The 18,275-nt window shown below is 34.5% G+C and overlaps 1 protein-coding gene across 1 annotated transcript in view; it reads right to left on the bottom strand.

The window, feature by feature from the left end:
* Positions 1-2,890: 2,890 nt before the first annotated feature.
* Positions 2,891-18,275, bottom strand: part of LOC131038504 (uncharacterized) — a 35,316-nt gene continuing 19,931 nt past the window's right edge. Inside the window, exons 7-14 of the mRNA XM_057970952.2 lie at positions 18,043-18,159; positions 17,845-17,936; positions 16,382-16,448; positions 15,115-15,193; positions 14,885-14,976; positions 11,442-11,585; positions 3,467-3,558; positions 2,891-3,322 (exon numbers count right to left, since the gene is read on the bottom strand). Of these exons, the coding sequence (XP_057826935.2) occupies positions 3,532-3,558; positions 11,442-11,585; positions 14,885-14,976; positions 15,115-15,193; positions 16,382-16,448; positions 17,845-17,936; positions 18,043-18,159 (618 nt within the window). The 3' untranslated portion in view covers positions 2,891-3,322; positions 3,467-3,531. The remainder of the gene's footprint in view (positions 3,323-3,466; positions 3,559-11,441; positions 11,586-14,884; positions 14,977-15,114; positions 15,194-16,381; positions 16,449-17,844; positions 17,937-18,042; positions 18,160-18,275) is intronic.

The following is an 18,275-nucleotide window of genomic DNA, read 5'->3' as shown; positions in this document are numbered from 1 at the left end:
TATGTTCACAACATAATAAGCTTAGAAATAACTAATATTCGGGTCTGGTAACACCATTAGAACTGCACGTGTTTGAATTAGTCTCATACAATTAAGTTTTATACAAATTGACAATGAATATCAAATTGAAACTCTTTGCAATATAAAAACATTATTTATCTATTTTCATATAAAATGTATGTAATCTATCGTTGCATCTTGTAGGGGAAGGTTAGAGGTGTAATATAGTGGTAACAAGGGGCTCACCAAGGGTCATAAGTACTCTAGGAGTCAAGGAACCAACTTGCACTCTCTATGCCAAATTCACAAGGTGAAGTGTGCATGGATAACGGATGTGAAGGGCAAGCAACGTGGGCCGCCAAGTCTCGCAAGGAGGTTAGAAGCAACATTCCTTGGGCTTGGTAGACAATGGACCCGTGCAACCCCACTCATGTTTCATATACCAACTTTTGCTTGCTTGCATTAGGATGGATTAGGACTGGTGTTGATTAATCATGTATGTAGGTGTTTGCCTTACATTTTGGTTGTAGATTATCCTTACAAGACTCCACTCATCTCACATACGGTAAGTCTCAAATCTTAATTTATGTACTTATAGTTTTTTTATTATAATCATATTGTTAATATTGAGATAACAATTGGCTTTGTAATAACATTAAGTAAGAGTTATTATTAAAAGTTTTAAGTACAGTAATTGTCTCCTAGTTAATAGTCATATATATATTAAAATTATACATTAAGAAAGAGTTCTTATTAAAAGTTAAGTATAGTAATTCTCTCCTAGTTAATAGTCATATATGTATTAAAATTATGTATTAACTATTGTTTAAAAGGTCTATAACTAGTAAGGGACATTACGTTCTTGGAATAGTTGAGAGATTGGGTGAGCTCATCATCTTGTATAGAAAATAAAACTGAACTGCAAAAGTTGAAGATGACAAGGCTTACTGTCCCAAAGACTATTTAATATTTAATCTTGTTGAATTAAAAGTTTATATTCTTCTATGGATTGTTTTAAGTTTCTCTATACAAAAAAATATAAAGATTTTAAAATTATAATAAATATAAATTATAAAATTATGGTCAGAATATTATGTTAATCTATAACTATTAAAATAGAAATTATTAAAACTCGAATATGTTACTCATGTTTACCAATTAGAATATTATTTTATTCAAATAAAAATTAAATCATGTCATGATGAATAAAAAATGGATAAATACCATATGAATAAGACATTTTCTAAAACAAAAGACGCAATTATTCTGGCTCCAAAATATGATTATAAAATATGTTATTGACTTTTAAGAAAAAACACAGCTGTTGTTTGCACATTCAACGTATTACTGACTTTCCGTGATACAACAATTACCGTTTTGGAACCAGAATAGCTCCGGACCAAAACAAAATCGCAACTGTCGTTCTATACGAGGATTTCCCATGTAGGCCGCATGCGAATCAAGTGCTTTATTTAGGACGCACGGCTACTGCAGTTCTATTACATTCCTACATACCTAAAATCCCAGATGGGATGAAGATCCCTAAATATTCCTTGCAGGACTTTTAATTTGAGGGCAGATGGAAGTGGTGGCACGGTTATGGGGAATGGAACCACCTGTACACACCCTCCCCAGGCCATCAACATTTGTTTGGCCTATGCCATGCAGTCTACCATCAATCTCAAGCACGTATAGAGCTGAACAGTTTTAGGGCTAGAATAATGATTAAAATTTTGATTAAAAAAAGTACTTTTCTGCACGGGTTCATTTTGAGTACCATCGGTTTCTACTGGATTCCCTACGGCTACAAGGAGGTTCATTCAGGACAAACCCAGTCACATGCACGCGCCCTGACAGAATCCCCTAGTGAATTATCCCCGAATCCAGACCGGGTACAAACTGGACATAAATCTAGTCATGGGAGGGGATGAATCGGTGACATAACGATGTTTGAAGAAAGGAGATTTTTCAAAGTGCCATTTGCATTTCATTGATAATTTCTCCACATTTGTGTGATAACCAGAGTCAAAACTCAAACCAAGCGCGTAACTGAATTATGTGCCCCCTATTTCCCACCAACATGACAAGAAAGGAGGTGAAGAAATTCCTCATATCCTACCACTATGTTCTTCCACAACCGTTTCAAAATCCCTCAATGCTACTACTTTCAACCACTTGCCCTGGTAAGTGAATCTGATCGATGAATGAGATCTGTTTCTGGGAGAGCTTTCTTTTTTACCTCTTTAGCTATGGATTAATTTCTCAACTGGCCCCATTGCTCATGACGCCTCATTCAAATGCTCGTGGCAAGAACGGAACTGTGGTAAACTCTTAAAAGAGCCGTGCATCTTCACTGGTTGAAATATCCCATCTATTTAGTTTCCTATTTTGACAACATTCTTATGGTGCATCTTGATGCCTTTGGAATTCCTAATTTGGCAATTTTCATTGTAGTTATTCTACTGGTATTATAATATTATTTAAAATCGTGCCATTGGCTTCTGACACCCTGCAAAGATTTTATATCGAGCTTCCAAGAAACTAGAATTTCTAAAAACCCCTTTTATGGGGGGCGTAATACACAACATCAAAAGAATTAAAATATATAGTCCTCTGAACCATCTTCGGAGATTTCATCACAATTTAACTTGGTGAGATATGCGTCGTAAATTCCATATCGTGAATTTTCATTAGTTATCTATATTTTTCTTACAGATTTGACATGTCATCCTGACAGTACGAGGGTGGAGAAGATATGATATGTCATCCCTAACATCACTATATATGATATGTCATCACCAGCATAAATCAAACAGAAAGGAATTTATAGCCCTATCAAAACTGTTGTAAGACTAAATGAAATTCAAATTTCTGCTGACAATAATGCTACTTCACAAGAAAAGCAAAAAATCTATCTATACACGTATATGTATGCGTAAAAATAACAATGTTTCTATTACAAAGATCAATCAGATGCATATATGAGCCTCTCATGATTCTGTACTTTAAATATCCTTAATATTCTGGATGAATTTTCGTACTCCAGAAACCAAAAGAAAGGAAAACCGTGAAATAAATGAGCCAGCTTTGCCATTCATAATCTGAATCCTCGTTACAGATTCTCCATTGACTTTCACTGCATCTCTTCAATGCCCCACCCTCCTACAGATACTCCGTAACAACCATTAAATCAGACTCTCCATGCCCTGCTCTAATTTACCTTATGCACCACATCTGTTATCTCGCATCTGCTTTTTTTATTCTTTTAGTTAATGTTGTTAAACATTAAAAATAATTGTTCACATTTAAGTTCTTCCAATCACTGCACAAGGGAATGAAAGCTACAAATTAGTTACTAACTGTAGCAGCACAGTAGTCACACGCTCTGGAAATGTAGACGAAAACAATGAATGTTTCTCTCAGCATTGTTGCCAAGAAATTTTTTAAAGTCAAAGAGAAAACATACCAGCAGATATTGTTTTCAGAATCGAATTCTGAAATCATTGCATAAAGTATCATCAATTCCAGTGCCTAGCGCTTGATCCCCAGTAAATTTATCTGGTAGCACGACAGGGATTCTTATCATCAAAATTCACTAAAAACACCCTATTGTCAAAAAAATGATCTCAAAAAGCAATCCCGATACTCTGCAGGTATAAATCAGAAACCCATTCAAGATGTAAAAATTATATAGATACATCACAAAATCGAAAAGAGCACAATATATAATCCTTTTCTGATATTTTTCTCAACAGCGTGAGAATTCATGAAAGCAAGGGGCACCATATTACTTAGTTCTAAAAGAAATGAAACAAAACTAATCAGTTGACATAAGGTATTTCTGCGGAATGTAGTCATCTGCACAGTTCAAAGAATATTTCAACAGTGAAAGAGGAGGAGATACAGTATTTATTGTAAAAACAAAAAATTGTGGTGGAGGTATTAGCCAGGTCATTCATATGCTCATAAAAAATAAAAAATAAAAGCACAAGCTCAAAGCTCAAGAAAAGATGCTAAAAAGCTCAATCATCTTTCAATTTAAAAGTTCTTAAATGCAGGAGTTAGGGACTGCTATGTAATGGTCGGCTATTAGTGATATAGACTTAACATTTAAAAAGTTTCAAAAACATATTTTAAAATTAAAACTAACGATATTCATTCTAAGATGAGTATTAGCAATGCAAAAGACCAACATCCAACCGAAATCAGCGAACAAATCCATTTTCAAGAGCCGTGCAAAAGGATACATATAGCGGAAGAGATTTAAGCAGGCAGATGACATATCTTGCAATTAGAACATGCATGTATTTTGCTAAGTTACCAGTTTCGGTTCGCCAGTTCAGTTATAAAGAAAAGACGAGTATATGTGTGTGTGCGAGAGAGAATATAACCTTTTTAATATATATATAATTATATATTTCGAATAAATTTAAACTACTATCTGTTAATATTAATAAAAAATTAAAATTAAGTTTAATGTTAATATTCAGACTATTTTCTTATTTCCGCCCTTTCGTCAAAGGCACACACAATTCGGCATAGTTCAGCGAAAAAATAGCAATGTGAAGGGTAGCACTAGTTATCGCGTGTTGTGATTCTGCTGGTATGGGATCACCAATCTCAAGCACTGCTACATCGAGGAAATTTCAGAATCGCGTGCCATCAAGAGTGGTGATGCTGGCGGATGCGTATTACGTGTCACTTTCACGATGGTTAATTAATATCTGCCAAGGCTCCGTAGCACAATGGTGCGAGCTGGTCAAAACCATGTTGTATTGGTGTGGAAGATTATAGACACATTTCAATTTACAGAGGCTTCATTTTATATTCCCGCGGGATTTTTAGGGAATGATTTGCACGTTCTGCCTAACGAAATGCAACCCAGAATTCTTCACTCCTTTCGCTCCTTACAAATGTTTAAAAAGAAGAAGAGATTTTTAAATGTTTTTAAAAGACGATTTACACAGCAGCAGAGGAAAATGTCTAAAATTTGTAACGGGTTCACTTGCGTTTGTCATAAGACACCCACGATGCTTTCCAAGGACCCAAAAGGGAACCCCCGCGAATCAAACCTAGATCCGTATCTGGGCAGGATCGGACCCAAATCTGCAAGTTCAGCGGGGTATTGTGTAATGCCTCTCATGTTTGCAATTTGATAGTTTTGCTTTGGACTTGGATTTGTGTATCGAGGCACTTATTACTATGCTAATTATGTCGGACTATGCTTTCCTACTTTATAAATTATGCATATATGTATGTATAATGTTTGCTTTTATATTTCACGATGGTGCAGATGGTGCATCTCGCTCAGGAAGTTCTATTGTGCTCCGGCTATCATATACATGTTGCACGTATGCTAGATGTGGGTATACTAGGTGGGAATTTTTTCCACCTGATTTACAGGTCTGTGTTATCCCCAATGGTGGCTATATGGAAAATGTCACACTAGGCCATCCCTTCTTGCCATACACAGTCATGCTCGATCCTAGTGCAATTTATATCGTGCTGAACCTGTGCTAACCCAAAATCAAATCAGCAGTGATTCCAAAATCGGTATTTGTCATAAAATGTCAGTGAATGCATGATTTAAATGATTTCTTAAATTCTGTGTCAAAATAATTCTCTGAAATGCATATATATGTGTGATTGAATTGTCAATTAAATTGTGAATTGAATGAAATAGAATGTTTGTATGAATTTTAAATTATGGAAGGGTGCATTTGGGATAGATAGATTGAAGTGAAATTTAAATTGAATTTAAAATTGTAAAATATTGAAAAAGAGAAAAGACTCGGCTATTTTGCTCATTGTTCATTTTGGAAGGATTTTGCTTTCCAAAACCCTCTCCAAGCTAAATTTGAAAATTTGAATTGTGGGCCCAATCTTTGAGTAGAAAGGAGTGGGATTTGAATTGGATTGTGTAGGAATGGGAAAGGAACTGCTGGTGTTGCATGGATTCTTCCTCTCTCCTTGTGTTTTCCAAGCTTTGTGTGATTGTGTGTCAAAAAATTTGAGGTAAGTTGCTCATTTCCCCTCCTTTGTTTCTGCCTTCTGTTTTTGAATGACATACCATTAGGGGAGCATAGGACATTCCCAACGCATTTTAAATTTTGTAATTTGAGTCGGAATTAGATATTGTTTACATTTGTCAATTTTATCCATTTTGTGCCGCCCTCGTAATGTCCAATTATTGAAATATGCACAGAAAATGAAATCGATGATTTGCAATGGCTACCAGAAAATGAAATTGATGATTCGCAATGGCTGTTGTTGACTTTTACAGCCAAATGGCACTTTTCTTTTTATTTAATTTTCATTTTTACGAAAATGCAAAAATTTAATGTATTTAAATTTTTTTCATTGAATTTGTTGGTTTTTGAAAGAAAATGTTGCAAAATTTGAATGTGAGAGTTGATTTCGATATTCTTTGGATGGGGAAAAATGTCTCCATGATTTTTTGAGTCAATTCCAATTGAGACTATATTGAAAATTTTGTTGAGTCAAACTTATGCATTGTTTGACGTGCCACACTTGATTTTAGTACGTAGGTGTTAGTAATACCGGAGTGGCTTCCAACGTTTGCTCAGCCCAAAGTGGCCCAATGGATATCTCATTGGAAAGTTTCACAAATATGTTATAATTAATAAAACACATGGGTGAAAAAAAAAACCAAGAGAACGGTACCTAGAACATACTTGAGTGCTTGTAAAGGCTTGGTATGAGTGTAGAAGACATGTCCTGTCGAGAAGCATTGGGTCTTGTATGATCAAGTATCCTCATCTCGTGAGAGGTGCACTCAATTTCACTTAGCCAATACCTTAGAGTCTTAGACTATAGCAATGGCACTCCCTACTCACTCTCCAAAATCTAGTCCTTGTGTAATTGAGTAATACCTATGAGATCTTGTACATCCTTCTCATGATGTCACTAATTGACCTGATATGCTTTGTATGCCGCATGCACTGTGTTTGATGTGAGTCCAAGCCTACACCCCCTTGTGTATTGTGTGTATGTTTGGGCCTTTGTAACCATTTCCTAGCATGATGAGGTGAACCTAGGCATTTCACATGGTTGGGTGGTGTAGAATCCGTCATTGGGGACCAAAGGATCATGGACGGAATTCAAAGATGGTCCCAAGATAGGTAAAGCCTTTGTCATGCTTTATTTCCTTTTGTTCAAATGTTGTAAAGTTCATGAAAGGACATTTACAAAAATACTGGAATGGTTTGTAATGTTCCACGTTGGGGTCAAGCACATGTATCTCTTGTATGTCTTCTATGCATTTTTTTTGTGACTTTAAAGTTTAAAGTGAATTTAGGCATTCTTTATTTGGGCTTTTGAAATGAACATTGTGTTAAGAAAATGGTAAAGTAGTGTTGGTAAAACCCTCAATAGTTAGTGAGCTCTTTGGTGTCCCTTCTATGAAGCCAACTCGCCTCAAGATCATTTAGGGGTCCCTTGCATGCTCTTGGAGTCAACACGAGGTGTGGAGTACATGGGTTAGAGCCTTGGGGACTTCATCAAGTCCTTGTGAATCTTCTCCTTTGCTTGTTGAGGTGTCTTGTGACCAAGTATCTAGTATCTCTAGGAAACTTGTGTTGTTTCGAACATTTCAGAGTCCAATTTTGTTTGTGGGCTCTCCTAGGTAGTTCCCTAGAGTTTGGCATGTCCTAGGAACCAATCCCTACCTTGGATTGCTCACTGGCCAAAACTCCAATGCTAAAATTGGACTTACAACACCTAGGAAAGACTACAGCACTAGCTCAAGATAGGGGATATCTTCCATTTCATTCATCAAATATCTTCCATCCTACCTACTACCACCCATCTTGAGCAAGAATGCACCTACACTGTCTATTTTAATCTATTACATTGTTGTGGATTAGGGTTTCACTCTATTGTTCATTAATAGGAGATTTCCACTATTTCCAAACACTCGGAGGCTATTAGAGCTCCCTAAAGGGCAAACTCTGCCAATCTAACCCATTTTGAGCAGAATTGTGTGTTCTTCAAGAATATAAAAATGTTTTCATATGGCATGTGTATACGATCTTTGTGGATGTATGTAGATCTTCAAGGAACTCTACTCAACTAGGGTTTCTTTAACTCCACTTGCTAATATGATTGTAATGTGAAATTGGTGAATGTAACAACATTCTAAATATTACAAACCTTGTGATGGCCCTTTGCACATTTCAAATAGGTTTATTCAGAATGTATATGGATGAAATAGTTCTATCAATTTAAGTCATTATTCTGGTGTACATGAATGCATAGTTGTTTTCCTTGTTTTATATTTTGTTGTTCAATCTAATCACTGACTCTGTACCCAATAGATAGACACCGGTATATAACTGTTTTGACCAATCCCACACATTTTAAAACAAATCAAAACATTAATGAGTAATTTAGAGATAGGACCATCTTTTGTGCATTCATGATCTTGTATTACAACTAGGGAATCAATCTTGAGAGAACTTTGAATGGTTTTATTTCATGTGGGTTACGTTTGCACAATCTATAATGTCCCTTTTCTGAATCACTTTATATTTTGCCCTAAATTCACAAATCCAAAATGAAACAAAGAGTATGATATAGTTAGAGACTAAGTCACAATGTTCGAATTCGAGCTCGAATTCGCCAACAATAAAATTCGAATAAAATTCGTCACTAAATTCGATTTATATAAATTTGACTTTTTAGAGAATATAAATAATATATCTAAAAAATATCAAAATAAACAATATATAATTTTAATTTATATATTTTAATTTAAATTTGTCAAATTTTATATATAAATAATTAAAAATTTAAATTAAATATTCTTAAATATTTAATTTTTAATATATTAAATGTTAAATCTGGCAACTTTTATAATAAATGTTAATATATTAGTTAACATTATTATTAGTGCACATTTATATTAGATGTTTCATATTAGTTAACGATTTAACATTTATATCAGGCAACAACATTAACAATATATCGGGCAACTTCTTATATGGGATGTTTAATATTATGAAATGTTTAATATTAGTTAAAATTTATATCGCACAACAAGTTTTATATTTCAATCTGGGAACTTTATGCTTTTTAATTTTTACGTTTATAACCAATGTCTCTCGACACAACCATCTACAAACCCTACTAGCGGCAAGGCATAACATTGACCAGCAGCCCTTCCACGGCCTTCATACCTCCCGACAGCATTAGTGAACTGGTCATTTGCCGACGACAAAAACCTCTGCTTGATATCCTGCGAATTTCAAACGAATTTTTTGCGAGTTTCGTACGCTGTTTATAAGTTCGCCAAATTTCGAACCTGAAGCCGAAAATTAAGCGAATGCGGTGACTATGGTTAGAAATATAATCCTCACCCAAAATAAAGATGAGATAAGTCTGTTTTTGGAAACCTGCAACCAAGTTAGATATTAATGGAGGTTAAACCATAATGGGAGTTGAGATGGGAGACACAATAAGGTGCCCTAAATATCCCCTACCCTAGGCCCAAGAGCGAAAACTCTGTCCCCCTTGGCTTCATGTGGCCCTTTGCCATCTTCATGAGGTGGTGTACCTAGTGAGGCCTGCACAGCCATTCCCCTTCATCGTGCCATTCTTCTCACCCTCTTATGATTGAGGATCCGTCTAGTTCACCTCAACAATTGATCAATACAGGGTTCATACAGGTAACTGCAATGGGGTGCCCTTAAAATGACCCTCTACCCTGGGCCCAAGAGTGGAAATTCTGTCCGTCTTGGCCCCATGTGGCCTTTCTGCCATCCAGATGGAGTGGTGTGCCTAGTGAGGGATCCATAGCCGTTCCCCCTCCTTGCATTCCCTTCCTTACCCTATAATGACCAATTATTGCAAATTGGAAATCATATAATTGTTCATAGTAGGTATGTATTTAACACAACAAGATTTTAATTTGTTTTTAAATGCCAAACAAGTTGGCCCTCATGTAAATCTATTTGTTAAAGCTGCAATTTGCCTTGGGTCGGCCCTATAATGTGGCAATATATATTTTATTTATACTTTGCTTTGTTCATTCTATATTGTCTTCTCCTCCCTAGGGTCGGCCCATGCATTCATTTATTCGCCTATACTTGATTACATAAAGCAGCAGCTAGGGTTTTTGAATGCTGCAACTAGGGTTTTAGGACAGGGCATGACAAAATCACATCAACTATAAAGAGGTTACTGCAACTAGGCTTTCTTGACCTGGTGACAATAGTTGGGGTCAAGAATGCAATTGGGTTTAGTTGTTGTTATTTTTTATTGTCCACTTTATTTGATTTAATGCCTATTCAGGTATACCTCTAGGAACATCCCACTTGAGCCTACGCTGAGCTCAAAGCTTAGGAGAGAAAACGTACTCATAGAATTGACCTTCAACCCTCCATGGTCTATAATGACAATTTTAAAAATTTTACTTTCATATGATGACCACCCCCTGGCCTTCAAAGTACAAATTTGTTCTAGAAAATGAAGCAGCTGTTTTGGGACCCAACACTCCCTACATTATTGATGAAGCATCACCAGATTGCAGCAACAAAAATATATATCGTAGCACAGAATTATAAAACAGACTTGAAAAATTATTTCAAAAAATATCATATACCACATGGAGCTTTCGGGAATTAAGAATTATACAGGGAGCAAGTGATATTTTATGAAGGTAATTTAATATTTTAAAAATCTTGCGTAAGTGTTTGGAAGAAGCTACCTTCCGCAAGCTTTGGAGTGGCGGACCACTCCACCTAGCTGCCAAAAAAATGTAAATTTACTTGTTTCCATTTCCTTGGTTTGTCAAAGGCTTAACGTTCTCAATCCAACTGTCATTTTTAAAGCCGGAAAGGAACATGATAAATGCATAAGGCAATAAAGCTCAACACTCATCAGATTATAATAAATACAGACAATCTCGGCAACAAATAAACAAGATATAGATCATATACTTTTAAAATATACTAGGAAAACTGCAAAGTTCTCTTACTAATGAAATATCTCTCAATATTCTAATCAGAGCATGTGTTTAGAAAATATTTGGAACAAAAAATTACAGTAACCAAGTGCACTAATATTGTTTTCTTTGAACATTTATAGAGATCTGAAATGGAAGGTTGTGAAGCAAAACACTGTTACTAGTGAAGCAATTATTATACAACTTTGCACATAATGAACACGAGGGGCAATATTTGGTTCTCATTTCTGCAATGTGTTCAATCCAAACTCAGCTCTCTTCCAGGAGCAACCATGTTTCACTAATCCTGATATAATTTGGTCACTATATTTCATTCTAGACGTGTGAAACCAGGCTAAATGAGTGATTGAATTTATTTTGACTATTAAAATCCAAATTCTAATTATTAAGAATGATTGAATTATATCTGAAATAAAGCATTCTAATGCACAAAAGGGAAAGGTTAATAGAGACGCACAATATTGTATTCAGGATATCTCCAATAGAATCCTTGTAGTGCTGCAGCAAAGACATTGCATGCAGCCAGGACATATATAATCAACGCATTCATCCCCATCCATTCCAGTATTTTTGTAACACATCTATATCCATATACGTCAACCTGCATAATAAACCAAAAGAATCATTGGTATTAGTAATCATTCTCTATAATAGATTGTAAAACAGAAACAATGAAATTAACCTTTTAAATAGCTCATACGTTAGCATTCAATAGTCTGTTTAGGATTTTGCAATAGGTTTGTGTAGAATTTTATAAATAAATAAAAAGTACAAGTTGTACCAGTTTCTGATGTGAATACTTTTACATACTTTCCTGTCAAAGACGAGTGTCTTCTAGAGATGTGACAACACAAGATGCAAAGTTTTCTTGCAATAGGCTACACATTGGCCACTCAAACTCCACTAAAGAATTGTTTGACATGCATGGTCAAGACGCATTGATGCAGCAATCATAGACTTTTTTTATACAAATGGAATGCAATTTAATGTTGCTTCCTCACCTTATTACAATGCGATGGTCCAAACTATTAAATAATTGACAAACATTTTAGAAACCATCTGGGTATGCGAAGCATTGCACAATTCTAATCAATAAGGAAAAGTGCGGCTAGAGCAACAAACTACACAAATGAAAACGAGCAATGTCTACAAAAGGATGCATATTGTGATGGATGGGCGGATAGATGCTAAAAAACATCCACTTCTTAATATCATAGAAACATGCAACAAAGGCCCTTATTTTGTTTAAGGCAGTAGATTGTTCAAGGCAAGAGAAAACATGGAGTTCCTTCAAAACCAATGATGTGATGTCATGGAGGTGGAGGCATTGCATTTAGTCCAAATTGTTATAAATGCTGCCCATGTTTGTAAATGGCCAAGCTTGCTGGTGCAAAAGTTGTACACAAAATTATATTTTGGACACCATGTTGTGTGTGTTTATTGAATAATGCACCCAGAGATATTGCAAGTTTCAATGGATCTCGATTCTAATTGAAATGGCTACAAAAGTACAAATGTTCATATGTAATCATCACCACAAACAAGTCATTCATCAACAACATAGGAAGGTGGAACTCCTGAAACCTACTAAATTACTAATACATGGTTTACTTCTTATTTTATACTTCTTGACCATCGTTATGTGGTCAAAGGAGCTTTGTGTTCCAAAGTAGTCAATAATGCATGAGCAACTTGGAGACAATCTACATCAAATAATTCAGTTGAGGTGAAAGGGCTAGTCCTTGACAAGTGTTTATGGGTTAATATTAAATTTTTTGTTGCTTTTATCCAAGCCCATTTTATGAGGTGATAAAAATTGCAGATTCAGGCAAGCCACATTTGGGAGAAACTCATGGAGAAACAAATTCTGTGTGTGAAAGAATTAAGAAAATAACAGATGTTAGAGATTTGTTATTTAGTATGAACTCTTGAGTTACGAGTCTTGAAAGTTGACAATATCTTTAATATTAGTCTTTGTGTTCTATTTAAAAATTAATTTATAATTATCAAGGTTGCACCAAGACAGAGGTGCTTGGAGACTCCAGAGACTGGTACCAGTATTGGTATGGCTAATTTTCAAAAATAGGAGACACTGGTACTTGGAGATGCCAAAAAATTTTAATTATTTAATAATTTATAAATAATAAAACTTAATTATATATTTTTATGGTTTATTTGGTGGTTTTTTAAAATCTCATCTCAAGTATAACTACATACTAATATAGTTTAATTTAAAAAAATTGTAATCCACAATTACTATGAGTTATTTTATGGTTTATTTTGTGGTTTTTTATAATCTCAAGTATATCTACATACTAATATAGTTTAATTTTATAATTTTATAATCTACAATTACTATGAGTTACTAAAAAATATTCTATACGCAATCATTAATTTAATTTAATAATTTTGTACTCCACAATTATTCTATACAAAAAAATAAGTCACTAAATAATAACAGACTTGTAAAAAATTAAAAATACAAATATTGTCGTTAATTTAAAACGAAGTGGCTTTTGATTTTTCATTTTTGCTTTTAAATTGTGTTGCATCTTCTGAAAACCCGGAAATAAAACCCTCGTATAGTGTGGTCTTTCCTCTCCCATGGCGTTTCTGGCTTCCCTAACAAAGTTCACTGTTTAGATTTTTACCATTTTTTTTTTGGCAAAAACGGCAACAGGACATCTCCAACGATCAAAGACGCCCCTCCGCTTGCATCTCCAAGATGGGAGACGTGTCCCAGTCACTGAGACTCATCTCTGTGCAACCTAGATAATTATTATAGACTATAGTGATCAACTTGAAACTTTAATGTTTTGAATTTTAATTGTTCACGAGTTCAGATATTATATCATGAAATTGAATGTTAAAGAAATATCAAACAATTAATCTTCTTCTTTTCCTCTTGTTGAACTTGACATTTATTCAAAATTTCGATATTTTATTATTTGTAATTTTATTAATTATATATTTCACTTTTTTTATTTTTTTATTTTAGCAAATTGCATATCTATAAAAATTTTGGCATCTTTGAGTACCTGTCTCCTAATTGTTCAAAAGATGACATACCAGTATCAACACCCAAATGTTAAAGATAATGATTTATACTATTGCATCTGCCATCTACACATATAAAATCAACAGAGAACATCATATCATTCTTCATCAAGCGCATTAATGTCATTTTGTGTCTACATGTATGCGAGTGTATGACAAAACACTCAAGAGGAACTATGGAAGCTCCTGCTGTACCATACCAGTTCAGTCCATGCCTCCAGATATTCTTGACCAAGCATGATCTCAGTATCTATGCTAGTGTTTCACAGATGGTTATGAAAAAAGCCTTGATCAACATCACCAAAACAGGGAAAGCGGGGCATGCCAACAATGGTTTGCTCTCTTAAGGAACAATAAGGGATGCAGATTAATGGTGCCTGCCAACAAGGAATGAAGACCACCAAACTTACATGTCTAGCAATAACCAGTTAGAAATCTGTCAATATCCTGTTATTTTTTTGTCCTCACTTCATCAGTGAATGTTTGTCTATGATGATTTGGACCGATCACTTCGATTTTTCTATGGTTCATATAAATAGCCTTATCGGTCTTAAGGTGTAAAGATGTAAGAAGAAATTCTGATAGTGCTGACATGCACTCTAAAATTATATGTGGAAAAATAGATATGGTTGAGTACTGTGATCTTTCAGATAAGACTTGAGACTTCAATGTGAATATTAATATTTTCTAAACATAATATAAATAATTTTTTCAGCTGGCAAATACAAAACCCATTGCTTTAATGTTTACCCACGGCTGTTGAAAGCCAAAGTTTTGTTAAGTTATACACATCTTATTGTATTTAAAAGTAATGGGGCATAGAGAAGAGAATGCAGAACTCACAAACAAGTAGGTCCCAGCAAGAAGGAGGCCTGCTGTGCCTGAAGTCACACACATATAGCTGAACGTATAGAGAGACTTGTTCAAGTGCATTCCTGTTGCAACTAAATAGCATCATAAACTGCATACTACTACTACCTATGCCCTATTTTCTACATGCACAATGAAACTAAATTCTGAACATGAATTATGTTTAAATTCACCTGAAAAAATTCTAGTAGCAATGCACTTACCTAAGGCATCCAACAAACAACCAAACATTATGAGTCCTAAGGAAGGAACAATCCACTGCACCATTCGCTCTTTGTGGCCCTGCATTCAGTTGAAAATCTCAGAGCAATAAATTTTTCATAACTTGCACAAAAGCAATTTTGAATTTTCAGTACATTTGTTTATAAACTTTCTCAAAATGGATAGACGATTAATGTATTTGCTCTTGATAAAGTGCAGAATTAGATAGAATGCAGAGTTAGTCTCCCTACAGTTATTGTCAAGTCTCACATATGGAAAGCTAATACTGAGGTTTATTCACAAGTTATCCTGAATGCTTTTAAAATGGCTTAGTTTGTGTTTGAATAACATAACATAAATGTAAACTTTGATAATGTTTGAAATGTTGACAGTGTATTTTCTGTCTGTTCCATCTAATCTGAATCAGAACTTGCAAAATTCTCTAAGCTGTCCATATCAAAGCTGCAACCCAAATTCCTCAAACAAAATGTACTTAGCAGAAAAGAACTGGGATGCTGTTGACATCCACAAGCTTGAGTAGTCTTAAATCTGCAGAAATCAAGGGATGTTGTTTTTGGGTCTCTGCAATCTATCCCAAAGTTTTGTTTCCCTTAATCCCTAGTTTGGTTTGCACTATTGCTTCATGATTTTTCTCCCCCATAATTTTTATTGACCTTTTCATGTTTTCTTCAATTGGACCTTTTTCATTCTTTGTCAGTTTACCTGAATTTACCCTAAACAAAACTTTGAAATTGCACTTGGTGTCACCATCAAAATAGAAACCTAAAAAGGGATCTAAGTTTTGATTTCAATAGATTTAACTATGAGCAATTTCACAAATTGAAAAGTGGTTTTTGCATTTTTAAGAATCAGAAGTTCTTTTCTGCAACAGATTTCTGTCTCTGGACAGACTTTCTTGAAACGTATATTGCAGGCATAGGGGGCAAGGAGTGAGGTATTGAGGTAAATATAATGTATGTCAAGGACAGACCTCTTGAAATGAGTGATTTCTTATTTCTGATGCTTTTGGGTTGTGAGAATATACCAGGAAATAGTGACGAAATACAGATGTAAGTTTTTCAAATTTGTGAAGAAGGCTTTATCATGTGAATATAATTTTGACTCCATAAAATGTTAACTACCAGAGAGGCAAACCATGTCGCAATCGAAATTCATAAAACTTTATTGGATTAGCTATTTAAGTTTGATATCAAACAAGAGTCAAAAGATACAAGTGGTTGGGCTGAAAACCTGAAACATTGACCATACCTTGAAATGGACAAGAACATGGCCAAAATGCAATCCAACAAAACATGTAACAGCTGCCATTATAGAGCTGCAAAGAAGGAATATCAAACCATCAGCTAAACTTAATATCTAATTAAAAGATTCTAGAGATGATTCAATGGCGACAAACAGCATTGCCTTTTACAAAATGAAAAATAGTTTACGAAAAATGTTGAGAAATAAAGTATAGATAGCCAAATCCTGTTGCACATTAAATCAATATTTGTGAAGCTAACACAACTTAGTTAATCCCATTTTTATAAGATTGTGGGTATAAATTTGTTAGCAAGTATCAAAAACTACTAAGCTGGAAAAAAAATTAGGAGAACAGAAAACAGCTACAATAGATGATATTGTCCACAAAAAACTAGTGTGTTTCATTTAAAAGCATTTGTAATAAGTCCTTTGTGTTACATGAATAATATCAACAACAAAAGGTAGCAGCAGTCAACATGGACATTAAAGAACACATATGATAGTTATCATTAAGCTGAGCCTTGAAGTGTTGACTTCACATTCAAAAATCAGATTTCATTCACGAGGACTCTTTTAACCTCTAAGGTTCAAGGGAGTAGGGTTCAACCTCTCCATGTTTCAAGCTTACACTATATTTTCCTGTGTCATGCCACATTCCATTACAACTCTATCTACTGGAAATCAATTCTATGATGTATTAAGTGCAGAATATTGTCTTAAGCAAACTGATCCAGGAAAATCCAACAAAATCAAGATTTTAAAATGTTAAAACTTTTTTTTGTTATAGAAAAATCAGATCCATCAATAAAACCACACAGCACAAAAGCTTAGACATCCTAAGAGAGACAAACAAGGTAGTTAGAATAATATTAAATTGAAGATCTGATATCCCAAGGATATTAAAGGCTCAAGGAGTATTTAGTCGGACAAATCAACTGAAATAAGCAAAGCATCTAGATTAACGATTCAGAATATGACATCCTAAAATTAAATAAAAATTAGATTTTCACCACTTGTTTACCCACTCAATTCTATTAACAGAATTGTAAAATATCCTCTAACAAATAGTAACTGTGCACTGCACAGGTTGTGCATCAACCTATGGACATGTCTAAATTTCACACTGTCCCTCAGGTGACTTAAATCTCCCAGTCATATGAAACAATATATCTGAAATCAATAAGATATGACATGGTCGAAATTTCACACTGTCCCTCAGGTGACTTAAATCTCCCAGTCATATGAAACAATATATCTGAAATCAATAAGATATGACATGTCACTAGTCGCACCTTTTCATCTCTAGTACATATTCCTAACCTTGATATTTGATATTTCTTACTCTGGAATCAAAATCTTCTAGAATGAATCAAAATATAAAAATATGCATACCAACACATAGCACGCTTCCTATTTTTAAAAATAAAATTGATTTAATCCGTATACACAATTATTGCAAAAATAGAGACCTCAGAATTCCTTCAGGATCAAAAGGAGCCTGGCACCATGAAGGAGCATTTGGTGGAAGCGGACCAGATTCAGGTGAGGTGACACTGCATTCCTACACAAATGGAAAGTAATTAGGATTCTTCAAAAAAGTGAAATTTTGGTCTCCTAATACATACTGTATAACAAGAAAGAATAAGCTGCTAGAAGATTTGTGTTACCTTTGTACGCCTATATACTGGACGCTGATAGATATGTCTAATGCCTACAACATAACGATCAATCATACCAACAGCATTACAAGCTGGTCCCACATCACCCCTTATACCACACTTCACCTGAATATTAAGCAAAGAAGAACTTTTAAACGTGTAAACCATAAGTCATAATAAGTAAAAGAAGAGGCAATATAAACATGGGTGCCAGAATTAGCATTTATTTTTAACATTAATCT

The sequence above is a fragment of the Cryptomeria japonica genome, chromosome 10 (genome assembly GCF_030272615.1).
Source record: "Cryptomeria japonica chromosome 10, Sugi_1.0, whole genome shotgun sequence".
NCBI lineage: Eukaryota > Viridiplantae > Streptophyta > Pinopsida > Cupressales > Cupressaceae > Cryptomeria > Cryptomeria japonica.
Note: the sequence above shows the minus strand (reverse complement) of the source record. Positions and strands in the feature narration are given on the sequence as shown.